This window comes from Camelina sativa, chromosome 4, assembly GCF_030686135.1.
Source record: "Camelina sativa cultivar CO46 ecotype springtype chromosome 4, ASM3068613v1".
Taxonomy (NCBI): domain Eukaryota; kingdom Viridiplantae; phylum Streptophyta; class Magnoliopsida; order Brassicales; family Brassicaceae; genus Camelina; species Camelina sativa.
In genome coordinates this window covers 29257667-29280423 of record NC_141883.1, presented here as the reverse complement: position 1 = coordinate 29280423, position 22757 = coordinate 29257667, and the positions used below count along the sequence as shown (strand labels likewise).

At 36.2% G+C, this 22757-nt stretch overlaps 3 protein-coding genes, 1 long non-coding RNA gene and 2 pseudogenes across 8 annotated transcripts; 2 read left to right on the top strand and 4 right to left on the bottom strand.

Annotated features, from left to right (window-relative positions):
• Positions 1-2221: 2221 nt before the first annotated feature.
• On the top strand, positions 2222-3736 carry LOC104782496 (ethylene-responsive transcription factor ABI4 pseudogene; annotated as a pseudogene). The gene has a single exon (XR_015597621.1). The product of XR_015597621.1 is annotated as an ethylene-responsive transcription factor ABI4 pseudogene (transcript).
• A 924-nt stretch (positions 3737-4660) lies between these two features.
• Positions 4661-5196, top strand: LOC104782493 (uncharacterized). The gene is made up of 2 exons (XR_767021.2): positions 4661-4800; positions 4918-5196. It is a non-coding gene; the product is annotated as an uncharacterized LOC104782493 (long non-coding RNA).
• A 131-nt stretch (positions 5197-5327) lies between these two features.
• On the bottom strand, positions 5328-6731 carry LOC104782494 (transcription factor bHLH51). The gene is made up of 2 exons (XM_010507443.3): positions 6126-6731; positions 5328-5970 (listed from the first exon to the last, which is right to left on the bottom strand). Exons 1-2 carry the CDS (start codon positions 6402-6404, stop codon positions 5485-5487), a joined length of 765 nt encoding a protein of 254 aa, XP_010505745.1. The 5' UTR covers positions 6405-6731; the 3' UTR covers positions 5328-5484.
• A 3360-nt stretch (positions 6732-10091) lies between these two features.
• LOC104782492 (GDP-Man:Man(3)GlcNAc(2)-PP-Dol alpha-1,2-mannosyltransferase) lies at positions 10092-12426 on the bottom strand. 4 transcript variants are annotated; one of them, XR_015597620.1, is made up of 7 exons: positions 12062-12405; positions 11578-11864; positions 11301-11487; positions 11142-11210; positions 10836-11040; positions 10626-10755; positions 10092-10522 (listed from the first exon to the last, which is right to left on the bottom strand). XR_015597620.1 is itself a non-coding variant. In XM_010507442.2 (7 exons), the coding sequence occupies exons 1-7, from the start codon at positions 12359-12361 to the stop codon at positions 10278-10280; spliced, it is 1392 nt and encodes a 463-aa protein (XP_010505744.1). In that variant the 5' UTR covers positions 12362-12426; the 3' UTR covers positions 10092-10277. The 4 variants fall into 4 exon arrangements, 1 of the variants encoding a protein (XP_010505744.1); XR_015597619.1 differs by having other exon boundaries at positions 10626-10735; XR_015597618.1 differs by having other exon boundaries at positions 10836-11029.
• A 137-nt stretch (positions 12427-12563) lies between these two features.
• On the bottom strand, positions 12564-14450 carry LOC104784309 (putative F-box protein At1g49610). The gene is made up of 3 exons (XM_019244239.2): positions 13415-14450; positions 13113-13289; positions 12564-12987 (listed from the first exon to the last, which is right to left on the bottom strand). The coding sequence occupies exons 1-3, from the start codon at positions 14354-14356 to the stop codon at positions 12670-12672; spliced, it is 1437 nt and encodes a 478-aa protein (XP_019099784.1). The 5' UTR covers positions 14357-14450; the 3' UTR covers positions 12564-12669.
• A 1521-nt stretch (positions 14451-15971) lies between these two features.
• Positions 15972-16950, bottom strand: LOC104784308 (putative F-box protein At1g49610 pseudogene; annotated as a pseudogene).
• Between the last annotated feature and the right edge of the window lie 5807 nt (positions 16951-22757).

Below are 22757 nucleotides of genomic sequence, written 5' to 3'. Positions count from 1 at the left end.
AATAATCAAGCTATATTGATTGGGTAATATAATAAAGTGGATAAATGCAAGGAAAATGAATGTATGGCGCAACTAGTTGGGTTCTGCTGAGACATAAAAAGGTGAGAGTTCCAAGGCAATTGGGTTGAGATCTCAGAAACCACAACACAAAAAGCTTTGGTTCTTTTGCTGTCTTTGCTTCCTTCTTCGCCACCTCATCTCTCCCATGCAATATTCCTATTTTCCTTATAAAAAATCCTTTAATAGTATTTCATAGTTTTGTTGATGACAAACAACAAAAGTAAATATTATGAAGACGAATCTTAATTAGTATCAATGCAAGGTTTCTAGGTAATTCAGTATGATGACAATTTCTACAAGCTATGTTTTATATATGCTACCAATCGTTGACACACTTTTTTCCTGCCCTTCACACACTTTTATCGTAAATTAAACTGTCGTCAACAAAAAAAAAAAATACTATATATATTATGTAATTTTTATTATAAACAAAAATTTAAAGAGGCTTACTTCTTCTTAATGTTAAAAAAATCATGTTGATAAGTTGAGTTTTTCTTTTTCTTTTCTTTAGTGTATAAGTTGAGTTAGATGATGAGTTTCATTTTTTTCTTTCTAATTTCTTAAAGTCGAAGCATACATAAATCTACAATTTAAATACTCTTTTTGAATAAAAAAACTACTCTTTAATTTTAATATATTTATTTACTTAGCCATTGACATGTGAGTATTTTTAATTTCTAAGATAGGTCTTATTAAGATCAAAGGTGTTGTGTCCAAAATGTAGAATAACTATCGGACGAAGTATTTGACTGAAGACAAGTCGTCTTCCAAGAATGGTGTTAAGTGGACTAAATGAACACATATATCTATGTCTGTGTTAAATGAAAGCAGAAAAATAATTACTGTCTCTGTATCTGTATTTCTGTCCCTCCAGTGGCTGCAGCAGGCATGGATCTGCAACACTCTCCGAGTGCGCAAATCAATTTTTTTTCTTCTCCAAAACTTTATAAAATTTATATTACTACTTATGTAAAAAAATTTATATTGCTACTTTTAAATGTTGTTGTATAGCAGATTTCTTTTTTACTTGATTACCTCTCCTCTATCTATAAGGAAAACTGTTTTAAAAAAAAAAAAGAGTGATCAGTTTATAGCATTTTGACTTGACAAATTTAAGATGTTTCTGAAACACGAATGTGGCTGTGTTATATAATACTGCTGTGAATGTTTCTTAGAAAAAAAAATTCATGTCTAGAAACGTTTGTAATTTAATCAACTCATACAATCTTGATAGATTTATTTCTCTAGTCAATAAGAATTGATGTGACGGTGATTAATGAGCTTAGTAGAATCATTTGTTAATGCTTGTTGATTGCTTAAATTGCAAGAGAGTTTAACAAAATTGGGTAATTAATGCCACATACTGAAATTAGTTAATGATTAATGTTACATTCTCTACAATTATGCCTAATTAGTCACCGTTACGCAATGATTTGATCTTGTTCTTGCCACATTAACCCTTATTAATGCGTTCAATTCTTGAACTCAAACCATTTTCTTCGTTATTTTGTCTTCTGTTTGTTCACTTGTTCTTGTTAATCTTTTTAATTGTCCATCTCTTGCGTCTTTTCGTTCATACTCTTAAATTGCTTATAATACGTAAGAAAAAACGATTTTTCTTTTTCATCTTAGATGAAATTCGTTTAATTTGCTTATAATTCGTATCTTATTTCTCTGATGCTGCAATTCTTAACCTTTTATGAATTTGATTTTGCATATACCTACCGTGCAATTGGGATTATCAAATTAAAAACTGAACTATCAAAACTTCTCACGTATTCATTCAGTTCCTTTTCGTTATCTAGCTCTAAAATCCTTGGGAGTGTTTTCAACATGCGAGTATTTCTCACAGTTAACACTTAATCAAATAACCAACTTCAACATATTATTCTTATACACATATGATGCACTGGTTATCCCCCAAAAATGGCATAAATTTTTTAATAGTATCTTGATTTCATTCCGATGTGTTACAACTTATGTACGAATCAGGCTTAATAAAATAATAACAACAAAGAAATAGTAAATAATAACAACAAAAACTAGTAGTATTTGGTAAAAAAAAACAAATGAGCAAGTGAAAAAAAAGAAAAAGAAAGAAGTGAGTGTGAAGAGAGTGCAAGTATATATAAAAGAAGCACCGCCCTAATCGACCATTCACAACAATGACATTCAAACACTCTTCAGTCTCCCTTTCTTCTTGATTCGTCCTCTCCAAATTTTTCCAATTTCTTTAATCTCTCTCTTTCTCTCTCTACTTCTTCTTCCTCATCTATGGACCCTTCAGCTTCCAAACAACACCACCACCATCTTGACGATAATAACCAAACCCTAGCCCACAATAATCCTCATCAATCCGATTTAGCTACCACCACCACCACCGACTCAACCTCCTCCGCTCAACGCAAACGCAAAGGCAAAGGTGGTCCTGACAATTCCAAGTTCCGTTACCGTGGCGTCCGACAAAGAAGCTGGGGCAAATGGGTCGCCGAGATCCGAGAGCCACGTAAGCGCACTCGCAAGTGGCTTGGTACTTTCGCCACCGCCGAAGACGCCGCACGTGCCTACGACCGAGCCGCCGTTTATCTCTACGGTTCACGTGCTCAGCTCAACTTAACCCCTTCTTCTCCTTCCTCCGTCTCTTCCTCTTCATCCTCCGTCTCCGCCGCTTCGTCTTCTCCTTCCTCGTCCTCCTCCTCTACTCAAACCCTAAGACCTCTCCTCCCTCGTCCTACCCCCGCCACCGTCGGAGGAGCAGCCACCTTTGGTCCGTACGGTATCCCTTTTAACAACAACATCTTCCTTAATGGTGGGAACTCCATGTTATGCCCTAGTTATGGTCTTCTCCCTCACCAACAACAACAACAACAACAAAATCAGATGGTGCAAGTGGGACAATTCCAACACCAACAGTATCAGAATCTTCACTCCGGTAATAGTAGTAACAAGATCTATGACATCGAGCTAACAGATGTTCCGGTAGCTAATTCAACTTCGTCCCATCATCATGAGATGGCGCTAGGGCAGGAACAACAACAAGGAGGAAGTGGGTGCAATAATAATAACACTAATAATTCAATGGAGGATTTGAACTCTCTGGCTGGTTCCGCGGGTTCGAATCTATCAATATCTCATCCACCGCCGGTAGTTGATCCGGTGTGTTCTATGGGTATGGATCCGGGTTATATGGTAGGAGATGGATCTTCAACGATTTGGCCTTTTGGCGGAGAAGACGAATATAGTCATTGGGGAACTATTTGGGATTTTATTGATCCTATCTTGGGAGAATTCTATTGATTTGTTTTTGTGGAAGATCATTTTATATACGCCGAGCACCCCTTAAGGTCGGTCAAGACTCGAGAGCATTTGGAGATTCATTATTGTGAGGAATCAAAGAGACTACTACACTCTATGAGGAGGGAGCTTTGCATGCAAGATTTTGGAGGATTTTTTTTTTTTTTACCTAAAGAGATAAATAAGAGGGTATTTTATTCTTTTTTTCGAAGATTTTTTTATTTTCGGGGAATTCGTAAAAGAGATTTACGGTTCCAATAAAGTATATATATGTGGAAGAGAGGGAGACGGTGGAAAAGTTGTTTGGGGAATTTATTAGTTCCACATTTCCTTCATGGAGTGCCTTATTTAGGATATGATAATTTCGATTTGGTTGTTAAGATTCAGAGGTTATATATATATATATATATATATATATATATATAATTTTGTTTTTTAATCTGTGAGGTTATTTATACTTAGTTTAAATTTTGTAGGAGTTAATAAGAAACTAATACGTTTTCAAGAAGTGTTCATCACTACATCTACATGTCTACATGCATACCGGTCGTCGTTGATATGATTATTTATGTTTTCAGTTTTCACGAGACCAACACTTCATATTGGCGATTACAAGTTTATACCGACGCTACATATGCATACCGGTAGTCCTTTGATTCCAATGGTTTGAACGAACCTCTATCTATCATCAGCTGATCATTCTGAAAAGTATTGGACATGATTTTGTCCAAATCTGAACTTTCATCAACTGCTTCGTAAAAGTGTTTTCCGTTTTCGAACAATTTTCATATTCTCTTTTTTTTTTCCCAACAATTTACATATTGTTTTCATTCAACAAATAAATGTTTTTCTTTTATGTTTTTTTCTGACTAATGATTAATTATGCGAAAAATTGAACGCAAAAAATAAAATATTTATAACCATATCTTTTCATTACTCGAGTATCACTCATTAAATTATTCATTTAATTTGCGTGGAGAAAGATCTATCAACAAATTTTATCTGGCGTTCTCCATACCATGGCCAAAAATTCTGCAACGTACGGAGACCTTTCTTTCAATGAAATCTACTGTGAAATTTAACATTCAACCAAAAAAAAAAATTATTGTGAAATTCTAATTATTAACCTTTTCTAAATAAAGTACCATAAAACTGTTTAGCCAAAAAGAAAAAAAAAAACTTGATTATTATTAACCTGATTTTGTTAAACTGCAAACGTTTTTTTGTTCGGGAAAGAAAAAGTAAACAACTTTTGAGAATATATGAGCATAAAAGGCCCAAACAATTATATGGGTTAAGCAAAAAGGCCCATCACTTCTACATTAGGGTTTCCAGGGGTATATATATTCACAGTTACGCACCATTTCCTATTCTCTTGTTACCGTCGCCGTGAAATCGCCAAATTAGGGTTTTGAGAAAAAGAGTTTCTCCCCCATGAGAGCCAAGGTATATCCATCAATCTTTTTTGCAATCTTCTTCACCAATACATTTTGTCTGATTGTTCTGTTACGTCTCATATTTGTTGCGGCTGATTAAAGTTCTGTTTTGTCTTGGTTTGCGCAGTGGAAGAAGAAGCGTATGAGGAGGCTTAAGAGGAAGAGACGAAAGATGAGACAGCGATCTAAGTAGAGAGAGAGAGAGGAGACTCATCTTGAAGACTTCGGTTTTTCCATTTCTGCTTCCCCTGTTTTTTTTGCTTATATCTTAAGTACTGTTGTCTGAACTCGTTTCAAGTTTTTAAGTTGTTCTTGGCTTCGTTTTTTGTTGGATTGTATGGATCCTCAAGTATTGTTAAACCTTATTCTATCTAATCAGTTTCTTTATCGAATAAGCTTATTATGATATGCTAAGCTTCGTAGTGTTTCAGATTTAGGAGGTTATATAACTTATGGAACAATTCAGATTAAGGTTATACAAATCTTGATTGGTAATATACAAATATTAATGTTATTATGATATGCTAAGCTTCGTAGTGATTCAGATGTAGGTTATATAACTTGTGGAACAATTCAGATTAAGGTTGTACAAATCTTGATTGGTTTAGTAGGGAACAAATCCAACCAAATTGCTGACAAAATCTTTATTAATAAGGAATGGGTTGTACTATGTGTATGTATTGTGAAAATGTATTCATAGTTGTGAGTCGTGAGAAGAGAGGAACCATCTCTGTCTTTTGCTTCTGATTCTGCAAACTGAAGAAGTAGATGATGAAGAAGAAGAAGATGTGATTCTGTTTAACGCACCGCACAGAGATTGCTTCAAATCTTTAGCTGATGCAGCTACGTTCGTAGTCTCTTTGGTGTTGCTATCTTTTAGGATGAAATTGATTCTCATTCTTCCTCCAACACTGATGATCTCAGCTTGGATTGTTTCGAGTTGAAGCTTTGTGAGAACCGTAATGATCTCTGAGATTGCCTCGGGTTGATCTTCGCAGCAAAAGGAAGCTTTGAAGATGATTGTTTCGGTGTTTGATTCGAAGTCAGAGATGGTTTCAGGCTGCACGGTTACTTCATCTGCTTCTGTTGGAAGATCTTGGAAGATTGTTGATTCTGCTGCTTGTTGTTTGAGTTCTTTCACTTGCTCTATCACTGTTGCTAATAGAGCTGCTTTGTCCAACTGTAGAGTCAAAACCGGTTTACTTAAATTGATACTCTTAACCCAGCCAGATGATAATAAACCGGTCATGTCAATCTGATTATGTCTAAAACTGTAACAGAACCGAACCAGATTAAACTGAAAACACTTCAATAGTCTAAACCAGAGTCATTTACCTTGTCTGAATTGGGGACAAGTTTGCGGAGAGCGGTGAGGTGAGAATTAATCCGGTCACGGCGTCTTTTCTCAGCAAGACGGTGGCTTCTTGAAAGTGACTCAGCTTTATCGATCGCACCGACACAATCGTCGGCCGGGAAATTGCCGGAGGAAGAAGAGAAGCCAAGATTAAAGCGGCTCCAATCAGAATCAGAGGAATCAGATTGAAATGACCATGAGACCATATATGGAGTTGTTGAGTCAGACCACTTGGCTGAGTCGTCGTATGAATTCTCCATCGTCAGTAGAAAAAACCAATAAAGAAAGAATTGTTCTAGTACTTGTTGTTATTTTCTTTAATGAATGTAATAATATATATCTCTCTCTCTTTTTTTTTCTTTTTTGGTTGCAGAATCTGAAACTGAGGAGTTGAAAGAGGTTTCTTCTATGTAAGTGGAAGTGTGTGAGATAGAGAGAGGTCGAAGTTTGGGTGTGCATCTAAATAATGAAGGAGAAATTTAAGGTTGATGGTGATTGGTGTGATACTCTTTGTAGACTTTTTTTTGTTTCCTTTTTTTTTCTTCTCTATATAAATTTTTAAAGTTTGCATAAACGTGCAGAGCCGCAAATTTTGTGTTGAATTTTCGTTCACAACTTAAGGGTCGTCATATATGTGGGGGTTGTAAAAAATACGAGGTAGTAAAACTGTAAATAGTTTAGAAGTGTGTCGTCGTATAGAATAACTTAGTATTGTATTTGAGTATTTTTCAAAATATATACAGTACGATAAATGATCTATATTTACATTTTTTTGTTTGTTTCACACGTAGTAATTATTTTGCAGGTACAATAGTCAAAACTTAACGACTTCACTCAAACTTTTGGATTTTGCATTCTTTGATTTCCCGTATCCGTCTACCATTTCCTATTTGATTCTCACAATCGTCTTTGAGTTGTGTCCACAAACTTTACAAAGCTATATAGTATGGAATAAGAGGAAAGCAGTTCGAACAATGTAAGAATTTTGTTAGTATATAAATGTATATACAAGTTTTTTTTGTGTGTGTGTGTGTGTGTGGATAAGTGAACATACAAGTTGTTTTCGAGATCTAATTTAAGATAGGGAATTGTAGTTTGGAAGTTAAGTCGTTCAAATCAAATAGGTATATCGAACCCACTTTAATCATATGGAAAAAGACCAACTGGTTATAAAGTCGAAAAAATAATAATTTGAATCTATATAGTATGAAATAGTAGTAAATTTGGATTTGACAACGATTATTGTCAATAACAATCATTGGAGGGAAATGCTTTTACCTTTAACTTTCCTATTAGTAAAAAAAGATTTCACCGGATCGGGTCGATGGTAATGATATCATCACTCAGTCACATCTCTCATGTTCCAATCATTTTCTCAACATGTTTTTTCCTCATGATTATAGTTTCTCACCAGGGTTTTTTGGATAGGAGCATATAATAATTTGTCCGTCACATCCACAATTTTTTCTACACGTTCTCAATGCCTTCCTTCGCGATATCCACTTTTGCCTTCACTTGCCTACTCGAAACATGGTATATGAGTATATATGGTTTATATTTTGTGTCAATATCTCGAAATTACTAGATATATAGACTTCATTGTGTTTGTTCGTTGTCAATCGTTATATATTAAATGAAATGAAATTGATAATGAGATTTGTGGATATATGTTGTAGCATGACCTTATGGGACAATGTGTTTTTATGGTAACGGGAATATGTGGAGAGGAATGGCTACAATACATGGAGGTCGACGAGAGAGAAAACCAAATCAAAGATATTTTGTTAACAAATTTAGTCTAATTATTCTGATGGATATCATTTGTTCATTATTATACACGTTTTAAGAACGTGAATCTACTATTTGTAATTTATCAATCAAAAAAAAAAAAAATACTATTATAGATGTGAAAAGTGGTTTATCTTTTCTATTTGCATCAGTTTTTGGGGAGCTTATTGCAAATTAAATAACATACAATACCTTATTGTTGTATTTATTCTTTCACACGATTCGGTAAAAGAAACCCCTACATACCGTAATTTTTCTCTATGTTTGTAACTTTGTGTATATTTGAAAACGGAAAAGCACAACAACTTGTATGTGAATCGACAGAGAAAGACAAGCTCTAACTTAGATTTGGTGGCGCTTCTTGTCACATATACTCACATGCGGAAGAGAGAAGCCTCTATTCAATGATCAAAATATATGTGGTTGCCACAGGCAAAGCAACTAAAACGATTTTTGTTTTTCAAGTTTTTAATTGCATATATCCATAAAATTTGCGTAAATCAAGATATGTAGGGCCAAAAGTAACATTTCAAATCAAAAGTTTCATACCACACATTGGACTAAAATAATTCTCAAGATTTCAAAAGATTCGAGTATATCAAACCATTGACATTCTAGTTCTTATCAACCCACTAATAACACTCCAGTAATAATGTGGGTTGAATTTTATCATTTAAATTGATAGTATTTGAAACGTTAAGAAAGTATATATAATCTGAAAGGTAAAATAAATTCTAGTTGTTTACAAAACAAAACAATGATTTTTTTTTTTTTTTTTTTTTACTAATCTACAAAATATATGAGTCGAATCTTGTTGCTATTTAAAACATATATAATGGCTAGTCATGATTAATAATGTTTGATATCTATCTCAAAAAGTGCAATTTATCTTCTTACTCACCAAAGCATCTCAAGTAACAAGTGTAACACTGTTGAACATTCAGTGGTACGGTGAGAATCCTAAGTAAAGATTATTCAACGATGGACATAATAAGATTCTTTTCGGTGCCATCTTGGTAAAATGGTAAGTGGTAATCATATCAAGCAATCGAGTAGTAGTACTTTCTTAGTTTCTTTTTCGTTTTCGTCGTAACCTTGACCGACAATGGAGACTTGTCTTCCGTCATTTATAATTTGGATAATTTAAAGAAAATATTGGGGATTTGGATGTTTTTGGAAAAATAGTTAGAAAAGAACAATTCTGTCAAAATTTTATGATAAGAAAGTGTTTACGTATTTGACAAAAAAAAAAAGTGTTTACGTAGACATTGTTTAGTACACATAGTAGATCCGGAGAACAATTTTAAGAAATCTATTTAGAACAATTCTTAGGTTCACTTCTTATTATTTTAGTCAATAAGAATCTGACATGTCATAATGCATTTTAAAACCTATTTATTTACGTTCTTATAAAATAAAAATCTGTAAAATTAAAAACTTAAACCACTTATTTATAAACTCAAACCGATATATAATTTCATTCTAATTGTAAAATCTAAACACTAACCATCTAATTTGTAAACCCAAACCGACATATAATTTCATTATAATTGTAAAATCTAAACCCTAACCATCTCATTTGTAAACCCAAACCGACATATAATTTCATTCTAATTATAAAATCTAAACCCTAATAATCTCATTTGTAAACCCAAACCGACATATAATTTCGTTTTAATGGTAAAATCTAAACCCTAACCACTTCATTTGTAAACCCAAACTGACATACAATTTCGTTTTAATTGTAAATTCTAAACCCTAACCACTTCATTTGTAAACCCAAACCAACATATAATTTTGTTTGAATTGTAAAATCTAAACCCTAATAACCTTATTTGTAAACTCAAACCGATACATCATTTCATTCTATAATTGTAAAATCTAAACCAAACCAATATTTAACTTTCCTTAAAAAAGTTTTACAGAATTTGTTTCCTTAATCTGTTTTGTTTTTTAATTTAATTTTGATTTATTCTTTTAAATAAAATAATGTATAGAAGATTATGATTGGTTGAAAAGAAAGAAGTGAACAAGAAGGTTTACCCTGGGAGTGAATCTAAGTATTTTCCATCAAGATTTTCATATTAGATATTATATAACATATTATATAGTTCAAACTTGGAAGGACTACTAGTTATTGACAAAAGGTGACAGAGGTGTTTTCTGAATGTGTGTACCAAAGAAAAAGAAAAGTTTTTACATGTCACAACTCACAACTTCTACGTCAAACTTTTAATCAACAACAAAAACTATAACGAGAAGATAAAAGGTATAACCTAGCTTGTCTTGTGAGTTTTAAAAGCTAGTGCAATAAGCAGATTTTGAAGGTTTTAAGACTGTCATATTCATTTGATAGCACCGTGGAAAATGGGTCGAATTGCAGTTTTGAAGTCCTCACAAAACCGTTGTTCAGAGAATCTTGTCGCTCGTTTTCTAGCAGATTCAGCCATCTTAAGCCTCTCTGTTTCTTTCATCTTCACAATCTCAAGGATCGCTTCGGCGTATTCCTCCATAGTCTCAGCAAGAAACCCGGTTCTTTGTCCGTCTTCTTCTAACACAATGTCCATCTTGGGTCCGGCTGAGTTGTGAGCTGCACCAAAATTAACAAAACAGAGGAGCCATAATAAGAAACTGCGAGAGTAACTGAATTTGCTGAGATAAAAATCACATAGACAAGTCTTTTAAAGTCTTACCTATTGGGATCGCACCAGCAGCCATGTACTCAACAACGCTAATCCCAAAGTGTTCATCTATCATCCCGTGCATTCCTGCAACTGCATTTCCTAGTAGTTCCACTAATTCACTGCAACCAGAAGCCAACAACTAAGAATCATGGAAGCTATGAGTATTGCAAGACACTAAGTTTAAAATAGAGAATGCCGTAAAGAGCTTTGAGAAAATACCTGTACATGGCATTTTTATAGAATTCCACGTCTTCATCCACTTTTAGTTCAACTGCTCTGTCTTTCAATTTCTGCAGACGCTCTTCATCTGAACTGTTTCTACAACTTCCCACAAATTGGAGCTTAGGTCGAGGGACGTCTGCATCTAATTTCTCCAAGGCTAGTGCAAAGGCCTCAAGCTGAAGCATATGAGCCTGGTACAAGACTATAATTGAGTAAGCTGGACGACTCTTTCGAGCTTTGGAATATAAACCATCAAACAACAACAGTACCCTATTCGTATAAGTCAAATACTGGATCCCTCACCTTCTCAGGACGAAACTGAGCAACTGATATGATTTTAGGAGGATTAGATGATCGTTCAAGAGGAAACACCTGCAATAATCCCAAGATGTCAGCAAATACTGATATGTAACCAGAAGACAGATAAAAATCATAAGATTCAAGCTGACTAAAGGTTATCACCTGAAGTCCAGAAGTATCACAGGGCGGGTAGACCCGTGTAATCCGTTCTGGGATTCTCCAAAGCACTTCGATATGGGACTTTGTCCACGAAGAGTTGACCATAGCTAGATGAGTGCAAGAGCCAACCATCCCATACAACCAGCTAAAAGCTTTGTAATAAACTAATTTGCCAGTAGATAACCAATTGCTAAAAAGGCAACAAAATATCATTATCCAACACAAATTACACTAAACAAAGAAAAAACACCAAATAAGCAAAGAGAGATAACCAAAACACCTCTTAGCAATGGACGCATCATTGTTATACATAGAGTTCCTCTGCCGAACACGAGAAATCATATCCAAACTAATAGTTGGATAATGAGTATAGCAAACAACTTTACAACCAAAGATCCGAGCAAGAGGATATGTAAAAGCATATCCACTAGTGTCAAGGAAATACAAAGGAGTGAACTTGCGTAAAGCTTCCCACGCTAAGTAAACCGAACCAAGACTCTGACCTATCATTGTGAAACGTGGGTAAGTCCTCTCTTCAATCCATTTCCTTTTGCTTAGATGAATCACCTGTGCCACAACAACATCAAAACAACAAAACCAAAAATAAAAAAATTGCATCAAAACTAATCCAAAAATGCAAAATTCAAACTTGCCCTCAAATCTTGAGAGTTTCTGTGTTATCAGAACCAATTCAAATTGAATTAAAGATTTAAACTTTAGGAGTGTTGAATTATTAAAGATTTGAACTTTAGGAGTAATGGGACCTTAGGAGGAGAATGAAGGTGAACACCGAATCGATCAACGGCGCGGCGAGCTAAGCTATCAGAAGAAGAGTCGTGATCTCCGGTGAAGATGACACAGTCAAGATCGGGAGTCTCCTCTTGGATGGCTTTGACTGCACACCAGAGCACTCTCTCGCCGCCGCCACCGTCGTTTGTGTACGGATGGAAGAAACCCACCGCACGTTTCCTCCTCATTCTTGCATTGATGACGAAAAGAGATAAACTTAGAGATACGGCGAAGAAGATCGTGAGAAGTGTATAGAGAATGAAGCAGATCGCCATGGAAGCAGATCGCTGAGCACACAAAAAAAAGTCACAATTCCGAAATTTTTTGTTTAATTGGGTTTCTGAATATTGTAGAAAACACCCGAAACTATGAGTAAATTACATTTTTTCCCCTTATCTTTTGATTAGTTAAACATTATGGGGATAACTCCCAAAATTGATGCGAGTGTCCTTCCATCCAAATCAAAATACAATACACTTTTTTCAGATAGAACGCAACATGTATTCGCTGTGACAAAGTTCTTACTTACAAATTGGAAGAAAATATTCAAATTTAACAATGTATTAAGAAGAAAGTTTTTCAACTACATGAGATTTGATGTATGATATTCAATGTTGGGTTTTGACCACCTAGACACTCTAATCCATCTTTTGGTTGGGATGAGCACAATTGAGACGTCGTTGTCGTGGGAAAGCATTGGAACCCTCTGACGCAACTCTCTAAAACGTCTTGTGTAACGATAAGGTCCCAACCTTACCACCATCTTCTCAAGTGTCTTTGTGGTTTTAAGCACAAGTTCCATGAACGAAGCCACATACTTTGTATCTACATCTCTAGAGTAAAAGTCTTCTAAAAGGACCCTCTCTTCCGGGATTATTTGATCCGGATTCAAGCCAAACAACTATATGTAACAAAAAAAAAAAAAAGATTTCATTATATGCAAATAGATTATCCATATTCTCAGATTCTATAATCTCAAAGTGAGAATGACATGGTTAAATAGATTTTATGCAAAAAATCAAATACCTCTATGATGGGGTCATAATCCATTGTGCGTAGGGTTAGCTTCTTTAATTCAGGTGAGTGTTGTAGCACTCTTTCTATACCAGAAGTAACATATTTAGAGATGGTTGTCTTAAGCGTCAAAACTTTAACCTTCAACTTCGGAAAAGAATAACAATGGCGATCGGCAAGAGATAAAGCCTAACAAAAAGCAAAATATCAATAGATGAAAGTGGACAGTGAAACCAAATCATTCTACACTGGTAAAGTAAGTTGTGGAGGCAATATAAAATCCATCATCCATATGAATACACACGAAAACATACCTTAAGAAAGTTTCCACAAAAAGTAAGCTTCTCCACATTCTGCAACTTCTCTAGCATCTTTAGCACAATAGCACAACTTCTCCAGTTTTCAAGTGAGCCAGAGTCGATGTCTAGTTCAGCTTCGGTTAAAGACGAGACATCAACTAGGCTATACGCAAAATCAGAGATTGTGAACCTGAGTCTGAGGGAATGGATATGTGGTGCCACAATCTTTGCTCCCCCCCCCCAGTGCTCGCTTTCTATTTCTAATGTTTTGAGACGCGGTGATTTGCTGAGATCAAGAACATAAAGTTCATCGCAGAGATACAACCTTAAGGTTTCGAGATTCGGAGAACCAGACAGAATCTTAGCAAAGGATTCATCGAAAAGGTTGCAAGTATGCAATGTCAGGATCTTTAAAGATGTCCAAGACACGGAGCATTCGGGAACCAAATTACTAGAGCCTGACTTAAGGTAAAGTTGCTTGACAGAGGAATTGGTGTAGAAGAAATCAGGAACATCATAAAGATGGTGTTCCACCCACAGATTCTCCACGTTTCGCGACATGGCAAACTCGATCCAACTGTAAACGTCAGGAAAATATTCGGAACCTATGGCACAGAGCTGAAACCTAATCATCTTGCGAGCCGTGTAGCGAGCTAGGGTTTTGCCTATGGAATCACGATCCGGACAACAGTCCTTGACGAAGGAGAGGGAAGGTGTGTCGCACCATACATGTCTCCATCTTCTGGACAAGACTGAAGTTCTGATTGCGAATTTGGTCGGGATGAAGGAGAGGATAACTTGGAGGATCTCATCAGGCAAATAGCTGATTGAGTCGATATCTTCCCTTGAAACTCTTGCTCGTTTGATTTCGCGGCGGCGGTGAGCGACATAATGGCTAGGGTGTACGCTTACAGAGGAGGCGGTGGCGCTGTCTCCGTTTCCCACGTTGTCAGCCATCGTAGGATATCAACTGATAATTTGCAATTTTTAACCCCTAACCCTAGGCGTTTGAGTAACTTTAAAGTATCCCCAAATTATTATACAACTTTGAGTATTGTTGCAAAAATCCATTATTTGGTAGTTTTACAATTTGTTCAAAAAGTCAAAATTATTTATAATATATCATCGCCTCCATAAATATCCTAAATCGGATAAGAAAGAAACAAAAAAAGCATTCCCCTAATACAAAAACAACCGTAAGGAAGAGAAAAAAAAACATGACGTCTTAATCATCAACCGTAAGGAAACTTGATCCTCCTTGATGCTCTGACCCCTTTCAAGAAGGAAAGAAGACATGATGAAACGCTATTGCAAGCCTCGTTGGGCTACTCACGTCCCAATGGGCGCGTTTGGTAGATATCCGATCCCATCTCGCGTTCGGAATGGCAAGATCCATTTGAGGATGAGATGATGATAAACTATTAATCTTCTACAATGTAAAGAGGTGTGACTAAAAGTTAATATATGTATAGTATATTATTTTACCCACTAGAAATAATATTTCCGGAACCTGTTCCAAAGAAGTCGATCAAAACGCAAATCAAAATTGATTTAAATTGAGTTACTTTCTTTCTTGTCTTGAGGTTTCGAGTAATATTTTACGGATATCCGATCCGACACAGAAGAACAACAAAATGTACTAAAATTCATTCAAGGGATGATTCAGCTTACGTTGAGGTTTTTTACCAAAACAGTCCTAAATGTTCAAATTTAGCAATGTCGCGTCATATGATTATTTCCTACATAAAATCCTAGAAAATAAAGGAATTTGTTTTCATCTACATTAATATTAAAAATGTTAATTTTATGTAAAATGTTGTCTCTCTGATTCGGCTTTTGTACATAATATATACTAAAATCACCACTTAGACGACGACTCTCTAATCCATCTTTTGGTTGCGATGAGCACAATTGAGACGTCGTTGTCGTGGGAAAGCATTGGATCCATCTGACGCAACTCTTTAATACCTCTTTCGCTACGATAAGGTCCCAACCTTACCACCATCTTCTTTAGTGTCTTTGTGGTTTTAAGCACAAGTTCCATGAACAAAGCCACATGCTTTGTCTCTACATCTCTAGACTTAATGTCTCCAAAGACCCACGATTCCGAGCATTGATTCGGAATCCAACTATACGAATCTAAGTAGTTGTCAACATACCCCTATATATATACACAACATAAAAGATTTCATTATATGCAAATAGATTATCCATATCTCATCAGTATCTACAATCTCAAAGTGAGTGAGGAGGATATTAATTAATATGGTTTTTGGATTATTAAAACTCGGCAAAAGAATACCCGTCTGGCGTCACAATCCATTGTGCGTAGGGTGAGCTTCTTTAACTCAGGTGAGTGTTGTAGCAATCTTACTATACCAGAAATAACATCTTGAGAGATTGTTGTCTCAAGCGTTAAAACTTTAACCTTCAACTTCGGAAAAGAATAACAATGGAGATCGGCAAGAGATAAAGCCTAACAAAAAGCAAAATATTCAAATAGTGAATATCGAGCGCAAGAAATAATTAGGATGAAACACATCAATAGATGAAAGTGGACAGTGCAACCAACTCATTGGTAAAGTAAGTTGGAGGCAATATAAAATCCATCCATATGACGACACTTGAATACACACGAAAACATTACCTTAAGAAAGTTTCCACATAAAGTAAGCTTCTCCACATTCTGCAACTTCTCTAGCATCTTTAGCACAATGGTTTTAATATAATAAACGTTTAATTTTTCATGTGAGCCGGAGTCGACGTCTAGTTCAGCTTCGGTTAAAGGCGAGACATCAACTAGGCTATATGCAAAATCAGAGATTGTAAACCTGAGTCTGAGGGAATGGATATGTGGTGCCACAATCTTTACCCCCTGAAGCCAGTATTCGCTTTCTATTTCTAATGTTTTAAGACGCGGTGATTTGCTGAGATCAAGAACCTAAAGTTCATCGCAGACATACAACCTTAAGGTTGTAAGTATGCAATGTCAGGATCTTCAAAGATGTCCAAGACACGGAGCATTTGGGATCCAAATCATCACCATAGGCTGACTTAAGGTAAAGTTGCTTGACTGAGGAATTGGTGTAGAAGGAATCAGGAATATCATCGAAACCGTGCTTTTCAAGCAACAGATTCTCCACGTTTCGAGACTTAGCAAACTCGATCCAACTGTTAACGTAATTACGATAGTGGAAACCTATGGCACAGAGCTGAAAGCTCATCATCTTGCGAGCCGTGCAGCGAGATAGGATTTTGTCTACGGAACTAGGGTCCAGATTACAGTTATCGGAGAAGGAGAGGGAAGGTGTGTCGCACCATACATGTCTCCATCTTCTGGACAAGACGGAAGTTGTGATTGCCAACTTGGTCGAGATGAAGGAGAGGATAATTTGGAGGATCTCATCAGGCAAAGAGCTGATTAAGTCTATATCTTCCCTTGGATCTCTTCCTCGTTTGATTTCGCGGCGGCGGTGAGCGACGTAATGGCTAGGGAGTACTCTTACAGAGGAGGCGGTGGCGCCGTCTCCGTTTCCGACGTGGTCAGCCATCATAAAGTTATCAACTGATAGTTTGCAATTTCTAATCCTTAACCCTAGGCGTTTGAGCAACTTTAAAGCATCCCCAAATTATTAATGGGTTCCAAAAGCCCACATACTTCATCTCCGTAATTTCGTAGACCATACTGCTAAACTTTGGGATATTTTTTAATTACAGTGTTAAAATCATTTTTAATTCCTGATTTATTTTCTGAAATTTAAGTTAATTTAACTGGTCGCGATAATACAATACTTGTACTCTCTTTCGGCTTAGTTGCCCACATTTTATTTTCCAATTTGATTATAAGTAAATGCATTAGACAATGTAATGGTATGGCTCATAGTTTAGCAAAATTTGATTGTACTAATACGATTTTTTATTCTGATTCTGTAACTCAGCCACGTTGGCTTCGAGAACAGCTATATATTGACCAATCTCGAATTAATATAAGTTATATTTGAGGAAAAACAAAAAAAAAAACAAATTTTATCTCAAATGAAATCATAAACCGTCACATATTATATATATATATATATATATATCATCAATTCATATACAAATTATATGTGACTGAATTTTTATATGAATTGTAGATATATAATTCATATATCATCAATTCAGTTGCATTTTTTATTATTATCAAAATATTCTATAATTTTAGTATAGAAATTTATCCACTACATTTATATCAAATTCATCCATTATTTTGAGACAAATAGTTTTCGAGACAAAAAAAAGTTGTGTGCTAATTAAGAAAAAGTAGGGTATATATTGAAGTTGTTTTTATTACAAAACATTATTTTCAAGAACAAAGTATAAAATTTATTTATTATTAGTTCACGAATATACTACAAAATTTAATTTGCATTGAATATTTTTAAATGTCGAGGGTGCTTCGTACAATTCGTAAATCATAAATATTTATGAATATTTTTAAATTATTTTTCAAAACTTATATTATTAATTGGCATATATTAATATATTATGAATATATTAATATTATGCATCAATTTGATTATTTTTGGTTTTTTTATATTCTAAGATATATTATTTTAAAATTTTCATTAGCTATTTTCAGTATAACTAACGTAGGAAAATTTTTAAGTAACATATTACCATTCAATTATTTAGAAGAAAAAATAGAAAAAGAAGATATCATGATTGATATAGCAGCTCTATTTAATATCAACAACATGTTGAGTTAATAATTTAATTTATATATTAGGTCTATTTGCGAAATTTTTGTTAAATTGTGGTGTATAGTCGTTGAAATAATTTTAAATATAACTGTCATATTTCAATGTTATTAAAAAAGATAAAAGAAGATTCTCACAATTGTTTCCTTGAAAGCTTCTCTTATAGCAAAGAGAATAAGAAACGTTCAATTTCGTTTTTCCTAAACGGTTTAATGCGTTATAAAAATCACACATAACGAATCTAATGGATGAAATAAAATACCAATTTTGTTATAAGAGCTTTAGCATTTAATGGATGAAATGAGGCAGTGAGATCTAACCATGCATCCATTTAAGCACTATATATGGTCCTGGAGGCGTCCTTTTGTTTCCCTAAGCCATAGGATAGGAACCAACTTTATGTCTGTAAAATGCATGAAAGTAGCACTTTCTAGAATGTGGTAAGTAACGTTAGTATGTATGGTGGAGGATCTCAGACCTTTATGAATTATGATAATATGATCTCTAATGGAGAAAGGAAGCTGTATGCCTCGATCGGCTACTAGAGATGTAGAGACAAAGCATGTGGCTCTTTGTTCATGGAACTTGTGCTTAAAACCACAAAGACACTTGATAAGATGGTGGTAAGGTTGGGACCTTATCGTTACTCAAGAGGTTTCAAAGAGTTGCGTCAGATGGTTCCAATGCTTTCGTCACGACAACGACGTCTCAATTGTGCTCATCGCAACCAAAAAATGGATTAGAGAGTCTAAGTGGTCAAAAGAGAGACTAGGTGAAATATTTTACATCAAATCTCATTTTTAATACTACTAGTAGTTGAAAAACTTTCTTCTTAATACATTGTTGAATTTTAATATTTTCTACAAATTTGTAAGTAAGAACTTTGTCACAGCGAATACACGTTGCTTGAAATCTGAAAAAGTGTATTTTGATTGGGATGGAAGGACATTGGCATCAATTTTGGGAGTTATCCCCATAATGGTTAACTAATCAAAAGATAAGGGGAAAAAATGTACTTTACTCAATAGTTTCGGGTGTTTGCTACAATATTCAGAAACACAATTAAACAAAAGTTATCGGAATTGTGAATTCTTGTGCTCAGCGATCTGCTTCCATGGCGATTTGCTTCTAATACAGATAAACTCACAATCAATTGCAAACTCCTTAAAATTCAATATCGGAATCTCTCGATGTTCAGAAAACACGGAGGATTACCTCGTCGGCTCTCAAGCTGAGAGAAACCCAACGATTACAAGAACAAATGTAGAGAGAGTTTTACAAAAATGATCTATGATGATAAAAATGAGAAAATGATCTAACAAATTGTTTTTATGCTTCTCGAAGATTCTCTAACGGCCTCTCCCTTCCAACCGTCCACGTGTTATTCGATTATTTCCTCCCGAACTCGCACGTGCAGTCTCGCACGTGTGGCTTGCAATGTTAAACTGTATCAAATCTCCCCCCATTGCAGAGCCTTGTCCACAAGGGTCTTCAAGCTACAAACTCAGGGAACTTTTTGTTTAAGTCAAACAAAAATTCCCATGTCGCCTCCTCGACTGACTCGTTGACCCATTTCACCAACACCTTGGTAGCAGCCCTGTCCTGCCTGTTAACCATTTTCCTCTCCAATATCCGCTCCGGTTCCTTCTCAAACACATCTGGTAAAACAGTAGGAAGACTCGTTGCAGTCGGCACATTACCAACCAACTCCTTCAACTGAGAAACATGAAAAATAGGGTGTATCTTAGTGCCCACAGGGAGGTCCAACTTGTAAGCAGTTTCACCACAACGATCCACAATCTTGTAAGGACCGTAATACTTAGGAGCAAGCTTCTGATTAACTCGCATAACCACTGAATTCTGACGGTACGGCTGGAGCTTTAAGTACACAAAGTCACCAATATCAAACTCACGCTCCGTACGATGCTTGTCTGCCAACTGTTTCATTCGATGCTGAGCTCGCATGAGATGGAACTTCAAAAGTTTCAACATGTTCTCCCTTTCCTGCAAGGAACGAGCAACCACAGCTACCTTCGATTCACCTGGTAAATACGGAAGATGAACCGGAGGAAGCTGACCATAAACAGCTTCATAAGGCGTCATTCATGTAGATGTATGATAGTTAGTGTTATACCAGTACTCAGCCAAAGCCAACCATTTGCACCACATATGCGGCTGAGCATGGCACATACAACGCAAGTATGTCTCTAAACAGCGATTGACCACCTCCGTTTGACCATCACTCTGAGGATGATACGCAGTTGACATCCTCAATTCCACACCCTGCAGAACAAAGAACTCCTTCCAGAACTCGCTAGTAAAGACTGAGTCTCGATCACTAACAATCAAGTTAGGGCAGCCATGGTGCTTGAAGACATTGTCAAGATAAGCTTGAGCCACCGTCAAAGCACTATATGGGTGAGACAACGCAATGAAATGAGCCGCCTTACTGAGTCTGTCCACCACCACCATAATAACAGACTGATTTGCGGACACAGGAAGTCCTTCAATAAAATCCATCGACACATCACTCCACAAAGCATCAGGAATTGGCAAGGGTTGCAAGAGACCAGGAGAAGCTGCATTGTCGCTTTTGCACTGTTGACACACTTGACAACTCCTGATATAAGACTGAATGTCATTGATCATTCCCTTCCAATAAAACACACCACGAACTTGTTGGTAAGTAACATCACGACCCGAATGGCCACCAACACCAGAACAGTGAAGCCATTGCAAGATTGTTTCGCGAATCTTCGTGTCGTTAGGAACCACTACTTTACTCTTCCTGCGCAAAACATTCTGCATCCAAGAATAATGTTTCTTACCATTAGGCTTAGCCTCCAGAAGCTTAATTATGCCTAGAATTTCTCCATCGTTCGCATAAGCAGCCTGAATTTCCTTCATCAAATCACACTCAACAACCGTCATTGCCATGTGCAAAACCTCAGACCCTTCTACTCGAGATAAAGCATCAGCCCCCAGATTCTCCTTCCCTTGCTTATACTGAATCTCGTAATCGAACTCAAGCAGTTTTGGCAGCCATTGCTGCTGAATAGGAGTGTTAAGACGCTGCTCCAACAAGTATTTTAAGCTCCACTGATCAGTTTTGATAACAAAATGGGCATCAATAGACCACTTTTGCACCGCGAAAATCACTGCTAACAACTCTTTTTCATAGATTGAGAGGTGAAGTTGCTTTCCCTTGAGTTGTCTACTGATGTATGATATCGGGTGACCCTCCTGCATCAAAACTGCACCGATCCCATAACCACAAGCATCTGTTTCTACCACAAAAAGCTTATCGAATAAAGGTAACACCAACACTGGTGCCCGACATAAAGCCATTTTAAGACCTTCAAAAGCTTCCTGTGCTTCCTCATTCCAAACAAAAGAATCAGTCTTTGTTAAAGCATGTAAAGGTCTTGCTATAACCCCAAAATTCTTCACAAACCTGCGATAATACCCTGCTAAGCCCAAAAACCCGCGTAATTGTTTGAGACTACCCGGTCTAGGCCACTCTGCAACCGCTTGAATCTTGGCAGGATCTGTAGCTACCCCTTCTCCACTGATAAAGTGTCCCAAATACTCAACCTTATCTTCTGCAAATGCACACTTACTCCTTTTGGCAAACAAGCTCTCTGATCGCATCACATCAAACACCTTGCGAAGATGCTCTGCATGTTCAGCAAGATTCCTGCTATAGATGAGAATATCATCAAAGAAAACCAAGACAAACTTCCTCAAGAATTCCTTAAACACTGAGTTCATCAAACTCTGAAAGGTGGCAAGTGCATTTGTCAGTCCAAAAGGCATGACCAAATACTCATAATGCCCTCCATGTGTTTTAAAAGCTGTTTTAGGAATATCTTCTACCCGCATCCGCACTTGATGATATCCTGCCCGAAGGTCAATCTTAGAAAAGACCTTAGAACCACCAAGCTCATCCAATAAGTCTTCGATCAAGGGAATTGGGAATCTATCCTTTACAGTCACTCCATTCAACTCTCGGTAATCCACACACAACCTCCAACTACCATCTTTCTTCTTAACTAAGACCACATGGGATGCAAATGGACTAGAGCTAGGCTGAATAGTACCACCAGTAAGCATATCCTCTACAATCTTGTCTATCTCATTTTTTTGATGAATTGAATACCTGTAAGGTCTCTGATTCACTGGATTTGCACCCTCCACCAACTGAATCCGATGGTCATGATTCTTTCGAAATGGTGGTAACTCCTTTGGCTCTGCAAATACATCTGGGTAGTCTTTCTCAAGTTCTTCTATCTCCAAGCATGAATTCGCATCACTGCTTATAGCACTCAACGATGCATTCGCAGTCCCAACCTCAGCATTCACTGTCGATACACAAATCATAGACACCTGCATCTGGTCTTCCTCCATCTTCTTAAGCTTCTTAGCTTTAACATCCCTAACAGAACCATTTTGAATTCCATGCAACATAATCTTCCTGTTTTGCCACATAAAGCTCATTTCTAACAACTTGAATTCCCATGTGATTGGACCCAAAGTCGACAACCATTGAATTCCTAAGACCATATCACAACCCTGAAGAGGAATTAACATCACATCAGATTCGAAAACAGTTGTGCGAAACC

Excerpts from the sequence above, each read along its gene's own strand:
- LOC104782494 (XM_010507443.3), bottom strand. The coding sequence starts at position 6,404 with ATGGAGAATTCATACGACGACTCAGCCAAGTGGTCTGACTCAACAACT. Across the intron at positions 5,971-6,125 it reads TTGTCCCCAATTCAGACAAG|TTGGACAAAGCAGCTCTATT; the intron begins GTAAATGACTCT and ends TTGACTCTACAG.
- LOC104782492 (XM_010507442.2), bottom strand. The coding sequence starts at position 12,361 with ATGGCGATCTGCTTCATTCTCTATACACTTCTCACGATCTTCTTCGCC. Across the intron at positions 11,211-11,300 it reads GTGATACTTCTGGACTTCAG|GTGTTTCCTCTTGAACGATC; the intron begins GTGATAACCTTT and ends GGATTATTGCAG. Across the intron at positions 10,523-10,625 it reads TGCTGGTGCGATCCCAATAG|CTCACAACTCAGCCGGACCC; the intron begins GTAAGACTTTAA and ends ATTTTGGTGCAG.
- LOC104784309 (XM_019244239.2), bottom strand. The coding sequence starts at position 14,356 with ATGGCTGACAACGTGGGAAACGGAGACAGCGCCACCGCCTCCTCTGTA. Across the intron at positions 13,290-13,414 it reads TTTGTGGAAACTTTCTTAAG|GCTTTATCTCTTGCCGATCG; the intron begins GTATGTTTTCGT and ends GCTTTTTGTTAG. Across the intron at positions 12,988-13,112 it reads ATTATGACCCCATCATAGAG|TTGTTTGGCTTGAATCCGGA; the intron begins GTATTTGATTTT and ends TGTTACATATAG.